Source organism: Limanda limanda, chromosome 22 (genome assembly GCF_963576545.1).
Source record: "Limanda limanda chromosome 22, fLimLim1.1, whole genome shotgun sequence".
Classification (NCBI taxonomy): domain Eukaryota; kingdom Metazoa; phylum Chordata; class Actinopteri; order Pleuronectiformes; family Pleuronectidae; genus Limanda; species Limanda limanda.
In genome coordinates, this window is record NC_083657.1 from 15,183,343 (window position 1) to 15,201,865 (window position 18,523).

An 18,523-nucleotide genomic window follows, 5' to 3' on the forward strand; every position below is an offset into this window, starting at 1 on the left:
TCTCTCCTGCCGTCTGGCAGACCAACCACAACATCCACAACCTACCGCCATGTTTATGGATGAGATGTTACGCGCCCTGTCACAGAGACAGGTCGCAACTAGACCCTGCAAAAAAAAATTAAAAAATGCTCCACCATCTGCACTGCTGACATTTCCCACACCAGTGTGAGAGCAACGTGAGCATCTGGTGTTCATCTCTAGTCTTGTGCAGGTATTGAAGTTGTCTTAATGTCACGCCGCCATGTGGTTTGTGTGCAGGAGCCAGTGTGGGCAGCATGACATGTGTAGAATGCGGTAGGACTATCTTGTTAGTGTGTGTGTTTGTGTGCTCGTGCACAGGAAGGCTGACTTTGTTTTTGATGCACTGTGGGATAAAAGCCCTTTGCCATGGTTACTCACTGGGTGTGCATCTGTGCAAGGATGGTGTAAAAATGAATGAACTGTAAACTGCAAAAAAACTAAAATAATATTTAAAAAGCAGTTTGACTTTGTTTTGAGTTCAATCTGACTATACATGACTGTTTATCTTAAATCCAAGAATCTGCCAAATTCTGTCTTGTTTAGGACTATTTTTAGTTCAATAGATACAAAGCTTGGAAGTTTCAAGATAAAAAAGTGATTTATTCCGATAATATTTTCCTGGTGAAACCTTGGTCCATTAATTTGCATAAGTTTATCCCTTTAGCCTGTCACATTCCATTGATAAACAGTGCTGCAGGTAATGTACATCCCCTTTTATCCCTGCAATGAAAAAAACTTGATGCAGCTCCATCATGAAACGTGCAACCTTCTATTATGATGAAAAGAATATCAACGAGACCAACACATATTGTACATCTGCAGCAATGATCACGGAAAAACATGGACAAATGTCACGTGAACACCCTCTGGAAAACGGACGATTAGTAACTATATGTCTTCATGCCAGCAGCTCTGTGAGGCTGTGTTATGTGTAGTGGGGCTTTGGCTAAATTACAGTAATGTCCACAGTAGAAATTTTCAAATTGTACAAACTTTGTATTAATGAATTCAGTGGATCACAGCAATTCATGTATTGTATTTAATGCAGAGGAACTCTTGTAGTTATGAAGAATGATTAGAAATTACAAGGCTATTTAACTTTAACTTTAAATAGCATAATCCATCATTTCTTTTCTATTCATCATTCACACTATTGCTCCACAGTTCTTTGCTTGGTGACAGCTCCTCGTCTGTCCTCTCTTCCCCCTCTTGCCTTTCTTCAAGACTAAGGACTTGACTGTTTGTTAACCACTGAATTGTGAAATATTTTATGCATTACATTTTAAATGCATTGCCTTTGAATTTCCGCTCAGATATTTTGAAGTGCTGTTGAATATACGTAGGCCACCATCTCTTCCCCCACCTGGAGGGCCACAGGCGTGTGAATCATCTCCACTCACTTTGTGAAGCTCACCTGCAACAACCCAATGGAGGAATTCTGTATCCAGTGTGTATATATAGGTATCGATACAATGAAAATGATTGCAGGGAGAAATGTATGTGAGTTTCTTTATAAGGACCATTTTTAGATAGTTGGGCAAAGTGAGGACATTTTGGATGGTTTTCACAACCCTTACAGGGATGTCTACTGGTGGAGACTTGGTTCAGGTTGGAAGCAAGTTTCAGTTGCAATTAGAGCAAGGAGCTAGGGGATGTATTAAGTGAATGAGAGTCTTTACAAAGACATGTGACCCCAACCTTATGGTTGCTGGACTACTATATTTGATGTATCACCATACCTGGGTCCAAAGCTACAGGTCACAAGCAAACAACAATGGCAGAACCCGTGCATTTATTCACCATCATGTCTTTTATTAGGAAGGCATCCATTAGAGTCAAATTCACTTCAGTTTTTTTCTTCCAGCTGAGCTTCTCACCCTCAACTCCTTATACCTCCGTGTTTTCTCCTGAGTTGGTGCATGAGTAAACGCAAATGTCCGAGTGAGAGGCTCCGTAGTTATAGGCTACAGACTTTATTCACCCCTGGCCTCCTACTATAATGTCTGTAGAAATCAAGGAGAATTCTATATGTGAAAACAGCAGGGGATCACCCACTAGATTCAGCGCGATCAAGTGTGGGGTTTGATGACGCTTCTAACACGCAAAATAAGCAAAAATTAAGAGAAGTGTGAGCATCCCTTAGTGCAGTAGTTCAGCTCTCTATCCTGACATGATTACCATAGCGTCCTTTGTTGCTGAGCTCAGTTTTAACCAGCACAATCACAGGCTACATGAAAGATCCCTGTGATAATCTCCGGGTCAAGATAGAGAGGACAACCCTGTCATTGTTTATTAAGACAGCAGAGACAGACCTGTCCTCATCAGGAGGCTGACAGGGCCACAGGTAGGTGAGATTTTCAGAGATGGGCTGGTTCTGCCTCATGAGCTTTTATTGGTGATGGAGCAGCTGCTCTGTTTTGTCAGGGTCTCATCTGTACTCATGCAGCCGCCTCTGCATTGTGTAAAAAAATGCAGCTGTTACCACGTTGGCAGGTTCCTTCCAACTGTGCTTTTACTGTCCAGGTTCTATGAATTAATGTCAATTTATGTCCCTTAGAATTAATGGATGAGGCAGACAAGATGTGTAGCCACATATCTTGACAGTTTCGACAAAGTTAGTTTCTTTGCCACCCACCTCCCCTCTCTTCCCCATTTTCTCCACTCACCCCCACCGGTCGAGGCAGATGTTGCCCACCCTGAGTCTGGACCTAGAGGTTTCTTCCAGTTGATGAGGGAGTTTTTCTCTCCACAGTTGCCAAAGTGCTGCTCATTGTGGGAACTGTTGGGTTTGTCTTGACCTTATTTTTGTATTAATTCGCCTTTAAAATTGAACTGAATTGAACCCATTTTATTATCATTCATTCTTCTATTTGCCATGGATTTTCTTTTTGTGAAGCACTTTGTAACCTTGTTTAGATAAATGATATACAAATAAAGACTTGTTGTTTAAGTCAGGATTAAACCATTGACTAAGACTTATGATGGCAAAGTGACAGCCGAACATGTAGATTACTATCGAGTCAAAATTACAAGATGCACCCTCATTCACGTTAGCTTGCATTTGCAATTAAAAAATGACTGGTTTCAGCAGACCCAAAATTGGCTCTTTATCCCTGCCAACACAAACCTGAATTCTCATGTGGTTGCAGAGTATTCAATGGCTTACATCAGCCTCTGGCCAAGGCTTTCTTTACACCACACCTCACATGGTTTGCTTAATGATGCACCACCTTGCTTCCTTCACAGACTTGGCCCAGGAAAAAAAGGTTGCTAGGTTTGAAAGCCCTTTCAGTCAGTGCTGAGGGCTCTTGTTTTCACCGCGGTTTGACAGACAGCGCGACTTGGCCATGTGTCAGAGTACATTTGGGTCCCTGAATGGGTGAAGCAGCTTGGTTGTTTCTACTTGTTTAGACTTTAACACTTGCTCTGACCTCATTCTATAGCTGGGTGGCCTCGGCTTGAATAGGCCATTGCAAAAAGACGGAACACAGAGACAGGGCAGTAAGTAAGAGGAGGGACGGCCATAGAAAACTTGAGATCTCTGTGGGTGAATTCTGTTTGTCTGCAAAGTTTCTTAGAGCTTCGGACTTCATTTACGTGCCTGTGTGTGTTCATGTATACGTATGTGTGCGTGCTGGGGTAATGTAGGGGTTAAAGCCCATGCCCACATCGCACTCCATTGCTCCTCTTCCTCCTTAGAAGCTAAATGAAGTGTGACAGGGCATTAAAGCACGACCAGAGCTCTGGGTCTTTCTGCAAAGGAGATGAGGGGGCTGGAGGTTGGATGGAAACTGTGTGTATGTGTGTGTCTGTAGATATGCGTGGGATGCTTGGATTAATAGCGAGAAGGTGCTGATAGCTTGTGACAGTGGCCAGGGTGTGGGTCTGTGGCTAAAAGCGAGTTCTTCCAAGACCTGGCTGGAAGTGAGGGGATCAGAGAGATGTCCCAGACACAGCTAAAACCTACACAACATAGACCTCTTCCTGAAGTCTTACACATCGCAAAGCCCTGAATGGCCCTTACCCAGCACTCATTCAAAGGTCTCTAGTAACGGATGTACTCTAGCTGTGCTCGGGATGAGGCGAAGTAAAGTAAAGCAAAACAAGCAGAATAAATAAATAGGGATTTATGCAGTAAATGAAAAAAACTAAAAGTGAAGACGTGTTTCGACTTTTCCGTTTTTCTTTCCTTGGTACAGAAAGTGCTGCCTCAACTGCATTTTGTGCTGATAATGAAAAGTGGGTTTGTTTCCATAATGACTTACAGCGGGAGCTGCCACTATCAGCAAACAGTCCTTAGGTACAACTCACAAACACTCGTAGCTTGCTCCCGTCAGAGAAACAGCCACTACAGTACCCACATTACACCCCGCCGCCCCCTCCCCCTCATATTTCCATTTTGCTGTTGTTGTAAACTGTCAGCAATTCAGAATGAAACCCCTATTCGGCTCTTTCAATACCTAACAAATAGAAAAAATCGTATTTAAGAATTGCGGCTAGGAGCCAATCACCCCCCCAACTTTTAAAACACCTCTTTCTTGTAAGAGGCGAGCAGCGGTGAGCACCCACAGGTCGTGTTGGAACTACTCCCCATTCACTACATAATAAAAAGACACTGGCAGTTAAATTAACTCAAGCTGGGGAGCAGGCATGCAGTGCAGTTACAGGCACTGACAGGCAGAAAGAGAGAAGGAGAGTTTATCATTATATTGTTATAACCCTGCTAACCCCAATTAATGTTTCCCCATAAAAGACAATGTCGGGGAGACAGAGAGAGAGGGGGCGATCTCATGTAGAGAGATGGGCTCCATGTTGAGACAGCACGTCTTGCTTCAGCTGACAGGCAATGAAGCATCACGGCCAAAAAGCACCAAACTCAATTAGCCGTGTTAATGCTCCGTTTGGTTGCACCAAGCATGTTGGTCCTAATGTATTTACATAGCCCTCTGCTCTCTGCTAGAGGCCGGTTGGCCTGCACGTTGAGCTTTCAGCACAGGGAAGCACAGATTCAGATGATGATGCTTCATAATCAGTCAAAATGAATGATAATGATCACATTCATTCAATACGCAAAGATTCATGAACAACATCAATACTAGTTTTGTTGCTTGTAGTTTTACCACAACTATTCCCACTGCAGAAAACGGCTAATGCTGCTAGTATGAGTACTCCCACGAGTACTGCTCAATATTACCTCTGCAAACACAAGACCTTGTTATTGGCCCCAGGGGGACATGTTTCTAATGGGTTGCTGTTGACACATTTTAACTCCATGACGCTGCTTGTCATTGGTAGAATGTGATTACAGGTACACCCCTGGATCATTGTTACCACCTTTTCTGCACTGCAGAAATTAAAAGGTAAGGAGAACTTACTGCCCCCCTTTTTTAAATTTGAATTAATTTTGACGTTTTGCAGAGAGTCACCTCCGGTTGTGCCATTTAATTATCTTTTGTTCTGATAATTTATCTTTCATGAATATAAAAACCTGATATATTGAGTTCTAAATACTCCTGGTACTAGCGTCACTGCTCATCAGGGTCCAAAAGCCAGGTTTTCCATATATGACCACTGTCACTCATCGTTTACAGTTAGATTTACTAAATGAAATTTCCTTAATTTCCTAAAAGAAAATATCCATATTATATTGAACTAAAACACTCACCTGGTCTGTTTGGCCATCATAACTTATTAACTGAGGGCAAGTGTGATGCTCGAGCATTTGTGTTAGCCCTCTATAACTTTTAAGCAGGATCATCAGTTTTTGCCAGATTTGCTGTGAGGTACAGAATAAAGGTGACAGATGCTGAACAGGTGTTACCTTAACTTTAAGACAAAAAGAGCCCCTAAAGAGTGGACCAAACACTACACTCGCTGCTGCTACCGTTGCAGTATTTCTTGTAATACTGTTATTACTACATCCCCAATTTTACATGATATTTCTGCTTCTCCTACTGCTCTCCAATAATGCTGCATGCTGAACATAATTAGCATACCTCCAAATTGATTGGACTTAAATCCAATAGAAATGTCTAAGTACAATCAATACAGGTTAAGTGCTTTCCATCAACAACTTGTATTGATCAAGTCTACAATCGACCTTTTATCAGTCAGCTTCATAACCGATGATCAGTGCACACCTACTGAACAGTATTATCCATTGGATGGGATTTCAATTTTTGCATTCAGCCGAGGTCTACTCTGTTTAAACAGTCTCAGCCAACTGTTCATATTGATAAGCTATTTCATTCAGTTTGGGATAAGGCCTGCAGTCTCCTCGAGAGTCAGCAGAAACGGACGCAAGCTTAATAACCACATAACAAATAACTGCTGTTCCTTTACATCTCATTTACCAATGAAAGCTTATGCACAACACATAGGATAAACTGTGCTTGAACCGCAGTCACTGGGTACAGGGAAAACACTATGTATAATAATGTACACGGATAAATAATATATCGTCTTTGAATAATTGGAGCAGCTCCCCCTATGCGTTTGCCCAAATTAGACCCTCAGAGTATTCCTACTTTCTTTAATGTTGCATTCAATGCTTGTTTCACTGTGCTCCACTTTCCCAAGTCATCTTTAACTCCCATTAACAAAACAATCACAGACATTGGCTGATTGTTGCATTTGTTAATGATGTGTGGTTTTAGACTTAAGACTATTTCGCTGAGTGCAGGATATAAAGTGCACAGGAGATGAGTCGGAACATGTATGCGGTCAGTCCATCCATTGTCTCTGATGCTAATCCTTAGAGGATTGCATGGGGGCTAGAGCCAATACCAGCGGACATTGGGCTTAGAGGTGGTACGCCCTGGACGTATCAACAGTCCATCACAGGGTTGACACGTAGATATAAGCTTTCAAGCTCACATTCACACCTACAGGCAATATTTAGTCCTGAATTAACTTAACCTGGAGGAGCTAGAGGAAACACACACAGACACAGAGAGAACATGCTAAATCCACATGTATGACAAAGCGGGGGAAAAGAGCCAAAAAGCACCAGGATTGATGGGAGGAGGAGGGGGAGACAGACAGAGACACAGAGGGAGAGGGACGGGGATTATGATAATACTGTGGCGACAGCTGTTCTACTGTGGCGAGCAGCTGTATCCACTGAAGGAAATGGAGCCTGAGCCAGGACAGGAGCCTCTGTCCATGCCACTGGGACAGCAAAGGTAGCCAGGGCAGACACACAAAGAAAACCAAGCTGCATGGAAATTTTGTTGATGGTGAACTGATGGTAATTCAATGTATTAAACTCAAAAAGCATGATAATAAAGTAATGATAGTGCCTTCACTCTGCATATGGCTGACAGTACAGTACTCCAATGAACTCTTATTTGTGAGAGTACCACTCTTCAGGGTTTTATTCACACTACAATGTTTTTAAATGGATACATTTTGCTACATTAGTCTGGACGTGCAGAAATTGAGACACATAAAAATCTTCCAAAATCTTTTCTGATAGAGTCTAATCAGTCATAATTTATCCTTCCTGGATTCGTCACACTCGTGCTGTATTTCATCCTCCGTGTTTGGCCTCCTCTGGTGATGGGTAGTGCTGCCAACACTATGTTTGCTTGGTGACGACCATAGTTGGTAGATTCGATGATCTGCTGCCTTTTTGTACCGGCGCTCTTGGTGACCACATCAGTGGTCATCTCTAATGTTCCTAGAGGCTATTGGTCACAAAAAGGCAGGATTATAGTTTCATAAAATGTTTACAAAGATAGTAAGTCTCCCCCACACATGCACTTGGCTACAGATACCCTCCACACAGGTGGTCTCCCTGGCTAATACCACATTTCATCCTCTACCTCTCGCCCTCTGATGTTTATTCTCTCCTTCCAACATTCCTGCAAGGTAAAATTTTTATTTGGGCTTTAGGAACACAATTAAACATCTGTCCACCTGAAAGGAGGAGAGGCGTGCCCAGCCACTTATCTGTCGTCAACCGAGTCTGTCTTTCTTGTAATTCTGACTTTGAGACGGGACACCTGTCGGCGTCTGCATGAAAGAGATTGAAACATCACAGATTGTTTCTGCATTCAAAAGCATCTGCTTTCTGATGATTCTCAATCTTTTTAGCACACCGGCAGCACAGGGTGGTAATGTCAGTTATCTTGTCGCACCATGTATCTGTAAATTGCAATTTTTCATCATACTATTTTCAAAAAGTTGTTCTAGTGAGGTTTGTTAGGATGTTGACTACAGAATACTAATGATAATACAAAAATAAATGGAATCTAAATGGGTTTTGATAAAAGGGACATTGGCATACGGCAGTCAGGTATTTACTTGTGAATGAAATTTCAGTCTGAACAAGATTGCAATGGAAGATTTTAGTAAATCAAAGTCATTTTATTATAAAAAAAATAGTTTGTAGGTGGTCCTGTATGACTAAACAAAAATACAAAGAAAAAAGATTCACTATTATATTCTGTGCTGACTTTAGTCCAATTTCAGATGTGTAAAGCTGCTGTTATTGACATTAGATCAGTTGCTCACATTAACCAGCTGTAGTTTTTCAAATGTTTTCTGTTTTTGCTTTATGGCCAACAACATTACAGCTTTTGATCTCCCTGCTCTCATCAGCATCATTTCCAGACACAGCAGTCAGACATTTTCAGTAACAAAAGTCTGATAAATCCACTGTACGTCAGCTGGGCAGCACCAAACAGCAGGGGCAGGGACAAACAGTGGTCATTTGGACGTGGGATCCAAAATGGTTCTGGTCGAAGAAAGTAGACATGATTTGTGCTTGTGTTCCATTGGGTCTCACCTTAGTCATGGCCTGATCAACACATTTTACCCCCTTTTTCTAAGCCTGCTTCGGATGATTACAGTACACGGAAAGATAAGGTCATGAACTTCATCGGCTCACCCCTTGAAGAGCAGCACTAATTACTAAGCGCTAAGTTAAGTTGGATTCCGTGGCCCAGCAGCATAGTCCATCGTCATTTCCTCGTCCAAGTAAACCACTAAGATCAATGGACAGCTTTGAGGGTCTGACTCGTCTAAATCCTCTCGCTTTATCGATTACCATCCCCATTACAGCCTTCGCACTCCCAGTGTCCTTGTCCTATTTGACTTTTAATGCCTTACTTGTATTTTCCTCCTTTATTAATCTTCAACCAGTTCCTTTATTTCCTTATCTTCAGTTATTCCTCGCTCTTTGTTACATGTGGCGTTTTCCCTCCAACTTATCAATTCCAAACTTATTTTTCTCTTCTCAGCTCATTTCTTTGTCTCTTGGTCTATTGCCATCTTCCTTTTATCTCCTGTCTCCCCGTATACCTCCCATATCTCTCTTCATTGCTTCTTCTCCCTCCCCCTCCACTCTCTTTCTCAGTCCCAAAGGCCTCAGGCTCCCAGCAGTGGATTATCACACATCTAAGGAACTCTGCTCCCTCGGTCCTGTTGGTCCAATTAGTTGTCGGTTTGCGCATCAGTCTTCAGAGGCAGAATCATCCTCTCAATTCCACATGCAGGAATATGTATTTGCATGGATAATGTTTTTTTGTTTTGTTCAGAAATACATATTGAAAAATATATGAATACATGTTGCGTGTTGATGATAATCTTTAGGGTTTGCAATGCAATTGCAGTACTGTGTGTTACCAAAGATAGCCTGTTGTTGTGGATTCACCCCATAATTTAAGAGAATCAGGGGAGGGTGCACCAGGCCGGGCTGTTCCAGTCTCAGAGCCCAATTACAGCAATTGCTCAGATATCCATGGGAGAACAGAGGGAGCTAGAGAAGAGAAAGAAACCTGCAGAGACTTGAAGAAGCGTGGGGATCAAAAAGAGTAGATGGAAGCATCCTGTTAGACCTGTTAAACAAGAAAAAGGAGAAAATTACAAAAGATGGGTGGATAAGTAGAGGTAGGGAAAGAGAGAAGTAGAAAGTTTTAATATCAAAAGATTCTAAAATTACGTCCACGCTTACCTACAAAACGTGATTTAAGCAAGCACAAATATTCACTATTTGTTAATGTAGCAACGATTAAAAGCTGATTTTGAAACATCTGTGATAACTCTGAACTGATGTCAGTATGGCAGTTAGATCCCCCTATAAAAGGATGGAGGTATTAGGGCTGTATGTGGAAATCCCTGTATTTGCCATCCTTTCTTCAAAATTTTCTCTCTCCACAAACATCATTGATTGGGACAAGGGGTGGTAGCCTTCTACAGCCCTCTGAAGAGAATCTGAATCTAGCACTACTGGATGAAGGTGTTCAGATGAACTTAACTGAGCCAGTTTCTGAAGGGACCAGCTGTCACGATTCTGTCCTTTTATGACCTTTTCAGAAACTTTGTGATTGGACATTTTGAAAGATTTTCTTTGTTATACTCGATTAAAAAACAAATCCTTCAATCAAATTCTTTGCAATGAAGTTGCCTTTAATTCATATAACTATGTACTACTGGGTGTTGGTGGCGTTTTGCACGGTCGACCGACTTTGAGCAGCCTCACTCTTGTGGTGTTCTTGAAGTGGTGTGCAGTGTCTCGCGTTAATTATTTAAGCTGTGGTGGCCTCAGACCAATTAATGTCAACATGGTTTCATAATGATCAGCAATTGTTTTACACTTCTCATAATAACATGTAAGATCTCTAACTCTGCGTTTGTCAATTGCTCGTTCTCTCTCACGGACTCACTGACAGCCTGTGTTATGTTGCGTTGAGTGTGTTAAGTGGTTAACAACCTCCAGAACATCTTTTCACATTGAATCCATGTCTTTTTTACTTCTTTTGTATATCTACTGTTGCTTTTTAAGGAGGCAAAGTCAAATTTATTTTATTACTAGATAAATTGATGTAGTATTTTTCTTTATTTGCAATTCGGATCTTTTTTATTTTTCTGTTTTATTTAGAACTTTTTTCCTTGCGTGTCTCTTACTTTACTTTACTGCCTGTCTTTGTGCTTGATTTTTCCAGCTCCCGTGATTGTCTTGCACCTGCCCTAATATGTCACACCTCAGTTCAATTATCTTGGCCTCCTTTTGTGTATAGCCTCTGTGCTCCCCACCCTCAGTTTGTCATCTTGTCTTCATGTTGAGTTGTGGATCTCCTGTGTTCACCTGCGTTCAGACACTGGGCGTCTACTTTTTGTGTTTCTTCATTAAATTCCCCCTCCACCTGCCATTGCTTCTGCGCCTGCATTCGGGTCTTGCTTTGCAAAATGTAACACTAGGGGCATCATTTAAATGTTTTCGCACAAAACATGGCCAGAGGGAGGCGTATCCCTCCTCCCATGCAAATGTTGAGATCCAACACAACTTGTCAGGAGACTGCACACATGAAGGTAAACTATGACCAATGCATACAAACATTTAAGAGACAGGGGAAAATGCAAAAGGTAAATAGTGAGGTGGTGAGTTATTTAAAGTCAGATTGAAGAAGTGAGATGACTGATGCATCATATGTTAAGTTGCTGAACAAAATGTGAAATTCGAGGCCAGAACAATCCTCCTAATAAAATAATATGATGGTAAACCTTTGGATTATAAGTACATTTGAGGCCTTTTTGTTCTCTCTCTTAAAATGTTCAATGTTTATCTTGGTATTATACCTTCTAAATAATACCCCATTTCAAAGTAGAAACTTCTACTTCCTACCACCATCCAATATCCAGGGGTGTTTCTGTTCCACCTGATTGGATGGACTGTGGTGAGAGGGGTCAGCACAAGCCTTTTGTGTGCACCAAGCAGAGGCAGAGGTCCATGTAATTGTCCTCCCCTCCGGTTGAGCAGTTTAATGAATGGTGGCAATCTTCAACTACTGTTAAAATGGTAAAGAGTGTGTGGGTCACTGGCTGGCCTCAGATAAAGAGTGTGGTCAAGGTCCAATGCAAAACTGACTTCAACCAGATGCGACTACTCAGTGTCGGCTGGGGTCCTGAACCATTAGCATGGCGGTTGAATACGGATAATGGGGAACTATTTGGATGAATGAAGCACTTTATTTTATGTGAGTGTGTATGTGAGCGAGCAGGGAGAGGGTTGTAGGACACAGCCAAATGTCCCTTCTATAACCAGTTGTAGCTGGAGAGACAGTTGTCAATTGTTCAAAGGGTCAGTTCTGTCTTAGATGTATGCTATTTCTTTTTGAGGAACCGGTACTAAAAATCCCAGTCAATTTTATGGATTATTCAGATACTTAGGAACGATATTCCTGAAAAGAGTTGCTGCAGTTACATGTACTTCTCTCTCTCCGACCTCATGCTTTGTCTGATTCTGTGCTCTTCTATATTGAGTAAAGGCAAAAAGTTGTAGGACACCGCGACAGAATATGCAAGAAACTGAAAGGCTGAATGTGTGTGTGTGTGTTAGAGAGATAGAGACAGGGATGTCGTCAAAGTGTCAGCAAAAAGCCATTCCCCAAATTTAATCACGTGTAATTTACTTTTGTGCCACAAGAATATGAACAAGGCTTACTCTTTTTTTTGTATGAAGATAGACACAAATGAGTTCCTCCCTTTTGTTCCAGACTGTGATGAATTGTTTATGTGTGTGGTCTGTTTCTGGAGAATGTGGAGTGCCCTGGAGGGATGAGGAGGGGTTGTTGCACACTTCGATGGAGGACTTGTATTTCACTGTTTTTGGTTTAAGGATGAATGAATGAATTCTTTCTCCAGAGCCTCAGAGTCTGTCTTTATTTATTTCTCCCCCAGTCTCTCTCTTCCTTTAACATCCTTCCTTCTGTCTTTCCTGAATAGCTGATTGATAATGCACCATTGACACGCAGTGGATGGAAATGTCTCTGGGACAAACGGTAGTTGTCAAGCTGGAGTTCATGGTCTACGAGCCTCTGAGCGTGATTCTCAATGGGGTCTGTTGTGGCCCTTGTATGGAGTCATCCAGGGGTCCTGACCGCCCTGTTGACTTTTCCCCAATAAAAGCCATTAGCTTCATTGCCCACCAGCTTACAAACAAGAAACCCACAGAGGCTGATTGTGTGGTTGCGCTATTACAAGATGGTTACAACAGAGAGACACTTCCTCTGTAACAGTTTGATTAGGCCGCCAAGTTCATCACAAACTTCCTTACAATGTGTTATTTAAATCAATAGATTATACATTCATACACTTACCGTCATTGTTCAAGGAAATGAGCCCCCAAACTTTGTTCACATTACGTTGACCTGTTTTCCGATGCTTGTTGACTCTCAGTATGGTTCTGTGATTTATCTGTATTGAATTACAACTGACTGGCATAGAATTGAATTTCCAAAATGGGTAGATTTAAATTTTTCTCTCCCCACTCTGGTCGGATTCCTCTTCTGTGCCAATTTTGCCCGTTAGTCCAATGGGCTGCGGGTAGAAGCTGCCAAGTTCATGTCTTAATGCACTGCTCTGTACACGAGAGGCAATACAGGAATCTGGCTTCTGTGCTTTTCAGCAGTTTTGTCAATGTGGCTTGGTTCACTGCTGCCAAATAAACACTCTCTCTGCCTCCTGCCAGTAGTGATTTATGGTTGAATACATCCTTGCCCCGTCCACTTTATCCCCAAAGAAAAATCATTTTCCAATTGAGCAGAACTTAGGCCTTGAAGAGACTCAACATGTGGATATAGAGGTAGAATATTGTATTGGTATTGGCAGTCCGTTGAATGATGCATTCCTTAATCTCATGGGGTTGATGGACTGATACGCAGTCTATCAACTGGTCCATGTGCAGGGCTGATTGAGATGCAAGTCATTTTTCCACTGCTTATTTTCCCGTACATGGCAGAGGAGTCAATTTGATGTGTGCCACACTTAGAAACCTATAATTAGAGATTTATATTCTTGACAGGGCATACTTTTAACCAGCAGGCCAAATGTATTTTGTATCAGAGGGAGGATGCAAGCTGTTAGAAGCTGTGGAGCATTATAGTTTTTACGTGGAACTGATTTTTGAACCCAGCAATGTGACACAGTGCATGTGTTCTCAGTGTATTGACACAATTTGAAACCGAAGAGTGGCGGACCCAGACTACCAAGTTATGGGCTTTGTTTGTTGTCAAGTTGTTCTGAGGCATAACAAGAACAAAAGTCAGGCAGCGTATTTACTCTCCCAGATGGTAACTATGGATGTTTATTCCAATGATTGTGATTAGATGAACTGATTTTCAAAGCTCAACTCCCTTTTTTTTTTATGTCTTTCAACTAATTGTTTTGGTGATAAAATGTCTGTCCAGCCCAGTAGGGAGCTGATACACCCACTATTCACTACCTACCCAGCACAGATACTTATTCAATGCTGCTTTGTTGGTAACCAACGTCATGACATGTTATTGCCAAATGTTGTGCCTTCAACTTGTCTGAGTTTGACAGAATACCATAAATCCAAGTAGCTGTAAATACCAAAGCTTACATTGTCACTGTATGCTAAGGAAGAAGGAAAGTAAGATTGGCTTGGATAGGCTTGAATTCCTAGTGTGCAGTATGATACATCTAATCCTCATATCAAGGGACCATTGCTGTTACTTTCTCTTTCTGCCTGCACCGTAAGAGCGTCAAGCTTTACACCAGGATCTCATTAGGAGAGTGACAGCTGTGCATAGGCGGACAGCCTGTTTCCAGAGACACCCGTGAAGTCACTGTAGGCCAAAGACCAATCAGGGAATTTTTGCTGCATACTCCATGAGAGAAGGATCTCCACACTGCAGCTTGTTCGTGAATTCAGATTGGGGTCCTGTCTAATTCCTTATCAACAAAGACAGCTTTTATGAAAATATTAGTGGCAAAAAAAGGCTGATCGTATCTGCCACTACATCGTATAGAGCTCTGTTAGTGTTAATCAGTTTTTTATCGGCCCTGGCAAACGGGCTGCTGCTCAGGGAAATGCCTTCTGTTCCGGTTTTCTGGACTCCATAAACATCTTTGGAAACCACATTCCACCAGGGCTGGAACTCCCGAGTTTGGTGGTTACTATTAGCCAAGTGCCTTGAGACTGCACTGAGTGGCTTTGATGGCATTCTGTGTTGTGGAAATTGTTCTAACGCTCTCAAAGCTCATTCGGTATGTCCCCAGTTGCGGTGCTCCGCTTTGACCACCTCTTAGTTTTGTGCAGAAAAAACCCTCTTTTAAGACACAGTTAAAGACCAGCCCTGCCTCAGTGGAAGGTCTTATAAAAATTGCTTTGAGTTTCTTTTTGAACACAAACTACAGCTGAATGCTTCAGGCTGTGTGGTCTTGTCGTGACACAAGAGGAAGATATAAAAGCCTTGGGCATTGTTTTTTGAAAGAGATGAGGTTTTATATGGCTAAACGTTGTGACACGGATAAAAACATATTTATAAAAAGTTTTGGGGCTTGCAGCTGTGTATCTTTTTAAGTGAAAAAGATTGAACAAGACAACACAGCCTTCATCCTGTCTGACAAAGAAGATCAACTAGACTTTCACTTCCTGAACCAATTCGCTTTCCTTCATTTCATTTTTCATTCAGAGGCCAAGACAGCAAATAATTCACACTCTTGAGGCCCAAGTCACTTAGTATTCAAAAAAAAGTGAGGTAAAAATAAGGGGCATAATCCTGTACTGTGTCTACAGAGTGGTGATACAGACTTTGCTTACCTTTTATATCAAGATGTATCAGGCATGTCCATGTTGAGTTTGCAACTCGACTCCCTGGGAAGAGCCACCTTCAACTCGACCTGCTCTTGGCATCTGCCTCTGGGCAAGACCCCTCGGCCAATCAACTTCCCTGTGCCTGAAGGCAGGCCCTGGTTTTGCACTCGCTCAGTTACCTAGAACGGCGATCCAGCCTGTCAATCACACATATAGGGCCCACTGTGCTGCCTGACCCACTGCCTCTCTTGCCATGGCAACGCTATTCCCAGCAGACCTTGCTGTCAAGAACAGGAGTTCTCCGAAATATGAAAGACAAGAGTCTCTGATCCAGTGTACATCGCATGGATTTTGTGCCCTGGACCAACATGTCCTTGTCATATGAATAAAACATCTGTACATTTTATTTATTTATTCTTTTGTGGAAAAATTACAATATTTTCTCTTCTCCTAACCCTAACACAAACCCATACTCTATTCAAAATAATGATTTCACAGTTAAATCACCTCAATAATATTTTGTTGAAGCTACATTCAGAATTTGACTTGCAGAGAGCAGGCTGGTAGGAATACGGAGGAAAGCACTGCACAAGCTTCCTCTGAAATCAAAGTGGCATGGGTTGAACTCTGGACGTTGACACACACACACACACACAATATTTCTATTTATGCAGTCTTATGTGAGTTATGTGAAGGGATTTAAAAGTAATGTTACAGCCCTAATCTAAATGTATCTTCCACCTTCTCTTGCAGGTCATCCTGATCCTGACCAAGTATTACCACGCCGACTCCACCAAGGTCCTGGAGAGCTCGCTGTGGAGGTAGGCCACGTTTACACAATGTTTGCTCTTGCTGGATATCGTAATGTCACGTCTGGCTTCCGACTCACGCCGACCTTTCATCAGCAAGCATCTTTTCCTTTAGCGACAAGGTCGGTGCCAGTCCTGGTGCCGCGGTGCTCCTTCAAGGAGACAGGCGTGATACACAGTCCTAGGACGGACAAAACATCAGCATGCAGCTACGAGTAAAGTGGGGGACCGGAGAGTGGCGCTGGGAGGCTAGAGTGGGCATCTGTTTGGGCAGATAGCATATCAGCATGGCACAGGGCAGGGCGGCGGGCACCGGCAGTGCCAGGGAACAGGGTCAAGTCTTACTGGCAGAGCTTCCTCTCTTTAGCAATGCTGCTGTTTGCCAGAAACACTTCACACTGCTCTTGAGCGGCAGAAAAGAAACAGTGCATTCATTCCACTCCACTTCACATAGACCGTATCGTCTATTCGTACATATATTCTCATGGAATGTTAATTTCCCTTTTTATTCCACATCTCCCTTAACAGCGCATGGGGTGCTGCTCTGTAGCTGTGCCTGACCTTCTCATAGACAAGGAGACTTAATTATATTCAAATGTCCAAATTAAACCTTAGAAAATAGTCACAACAGGACTCATAACACTGGCTAAAATTATCTCTCTAGAAGACATTTGCGTTGAGCAAAACGTGTCTGATGGTGGTACTTAATTCATGCCATTCACCTCACATAGGCTGCATGACTTCAAAGCCTCAGCCTCTCATTAGCTCTGACTGCCTGTCTCCCTGGAGGACAGATATGAATAATGTACATATTTTTATCCTGCCCCTGTTGATGTTTTAATTGTTGCAGTCTATGAATAATGCTCCAGATTCACGAATGGACAGGCCCTTTGAGAAAGCAAAAACACAGCAAATCGCAGAATTTAATCGGAATTGACTCTAAAGTGTCAAAGGCAGAAAAAGGTGGCTGGCTGTCTGTTGGCATCATTGTCCAAAAAGTGGAAATTACCATGAAATTAGCAAGTTTCCAAAAGGGCCCATAAGGCTCTTTGACCATGACCTGGTGGGTATTATGTGTGTGTGGGGTAGTAGCTAAGTTCCTTATCGCCGTCAGCTTGGCATGGTGTGTTGACAGCCACAGTCCACTGGCCCATAGGTCTGAACGTCTCCAGGCTGTAGGATCATAGCAGAAAGATGAATGGGTCTGCCGTCTTGCCCTGACAGGTGGCGTAGATCTAGATGCCAGGTTTCACACAGGGGGAAAGTTAACAGCACAGAGAGGAGAAATATATATTGTAGATATGACGGTTTGTTGAAAACCCACATTGTTCAAGAATGTTAGTCAGTACAAATGATTCCACATGTTTTTTAAAGTTTAAACAAGATTCATTTGAGAGCAGACGACTGGCTGTTCCATGCACTATCAAGTGTGCAGTTTCCAGCTCGTACCTTCTAACCGTAACCATAACCACACTTCGTACCATGTCTGTGTTTCCCAGTGTGCTGTGGAGAGTTTTGTCTGTCCCCAGGCTTTGGCGTCAGTGCTGGCTCATTTATTATCACTGCCTGTTACCACTCCAGCATGTCTGTCCTTTCGGTCTGTTATGGCTGGCCCAAGGTCCCGTGCTATAACACAGCTAATGAAAGAGCTCCAAACAACTCCCCCCTCTGTCTTGTCTCGTGAGAATAGCCTTCTTTGTGAGGGGAGAGGATGGAACAAGTGAGTGGCAACTCGAGGAGTACCTGAGGCTTACCGCGCGGTTTATGCTCATCTTTGAAGTATACAAGTGAAAGTACAAGAAAGACTTCCTCAAGCGAGATGACGCAGGTTTATCCACGTGAGGAAAGCGAACCTGCCTGTTGGCAAAAGGTCATCCTTCTCTCTCTCTTTCTTTGGTTATAGAAGTGTCAGTGTGTTCAGGCCCTGGTCGGTTATTATGCTGAAGCAATGATGTTATTGTGGTGTTCTTTGGCTTTGGTAAATTTCAGCATTCAAAGGCTGCGCCCCTGGAGTAAGTAGAGATGCCCTCAGTTGTCCTGATGAGAACATGGGTGTTTTGTAGCTAAGCATCTGTTAAAGTTTGTCTGCTAATACCAACCTCAGTTTCAGAAAAATAACGACCCATTC

The 18,523-nt window shown here is 42.5% G+C and overlaps 1 protein-coding gene across 1 annotated transcript in view; it reads left to right on the forward strand.

Annotated features, from left to right (window-relative positions):
• The window catches only part of sorcs2 (sortilin-related VPS10 domain containing receptor 2), a 278,645-nt gene that overhangs the window by 66,730 nt on the left and 193,392 nt on the right, over window positions 1–18,523 (forward strand). The window contains exon 2 of the mRNA XM_061066215.1: window positions 16,340–16,407. Within this exon, the coding sequence (XP_060922198.1) occupies window positions 16,340–16,407 (68 nt within the window). The remainder of the gene's footprint in view (window positions 1–16,339; window positions 16,408–18,523) is intronic.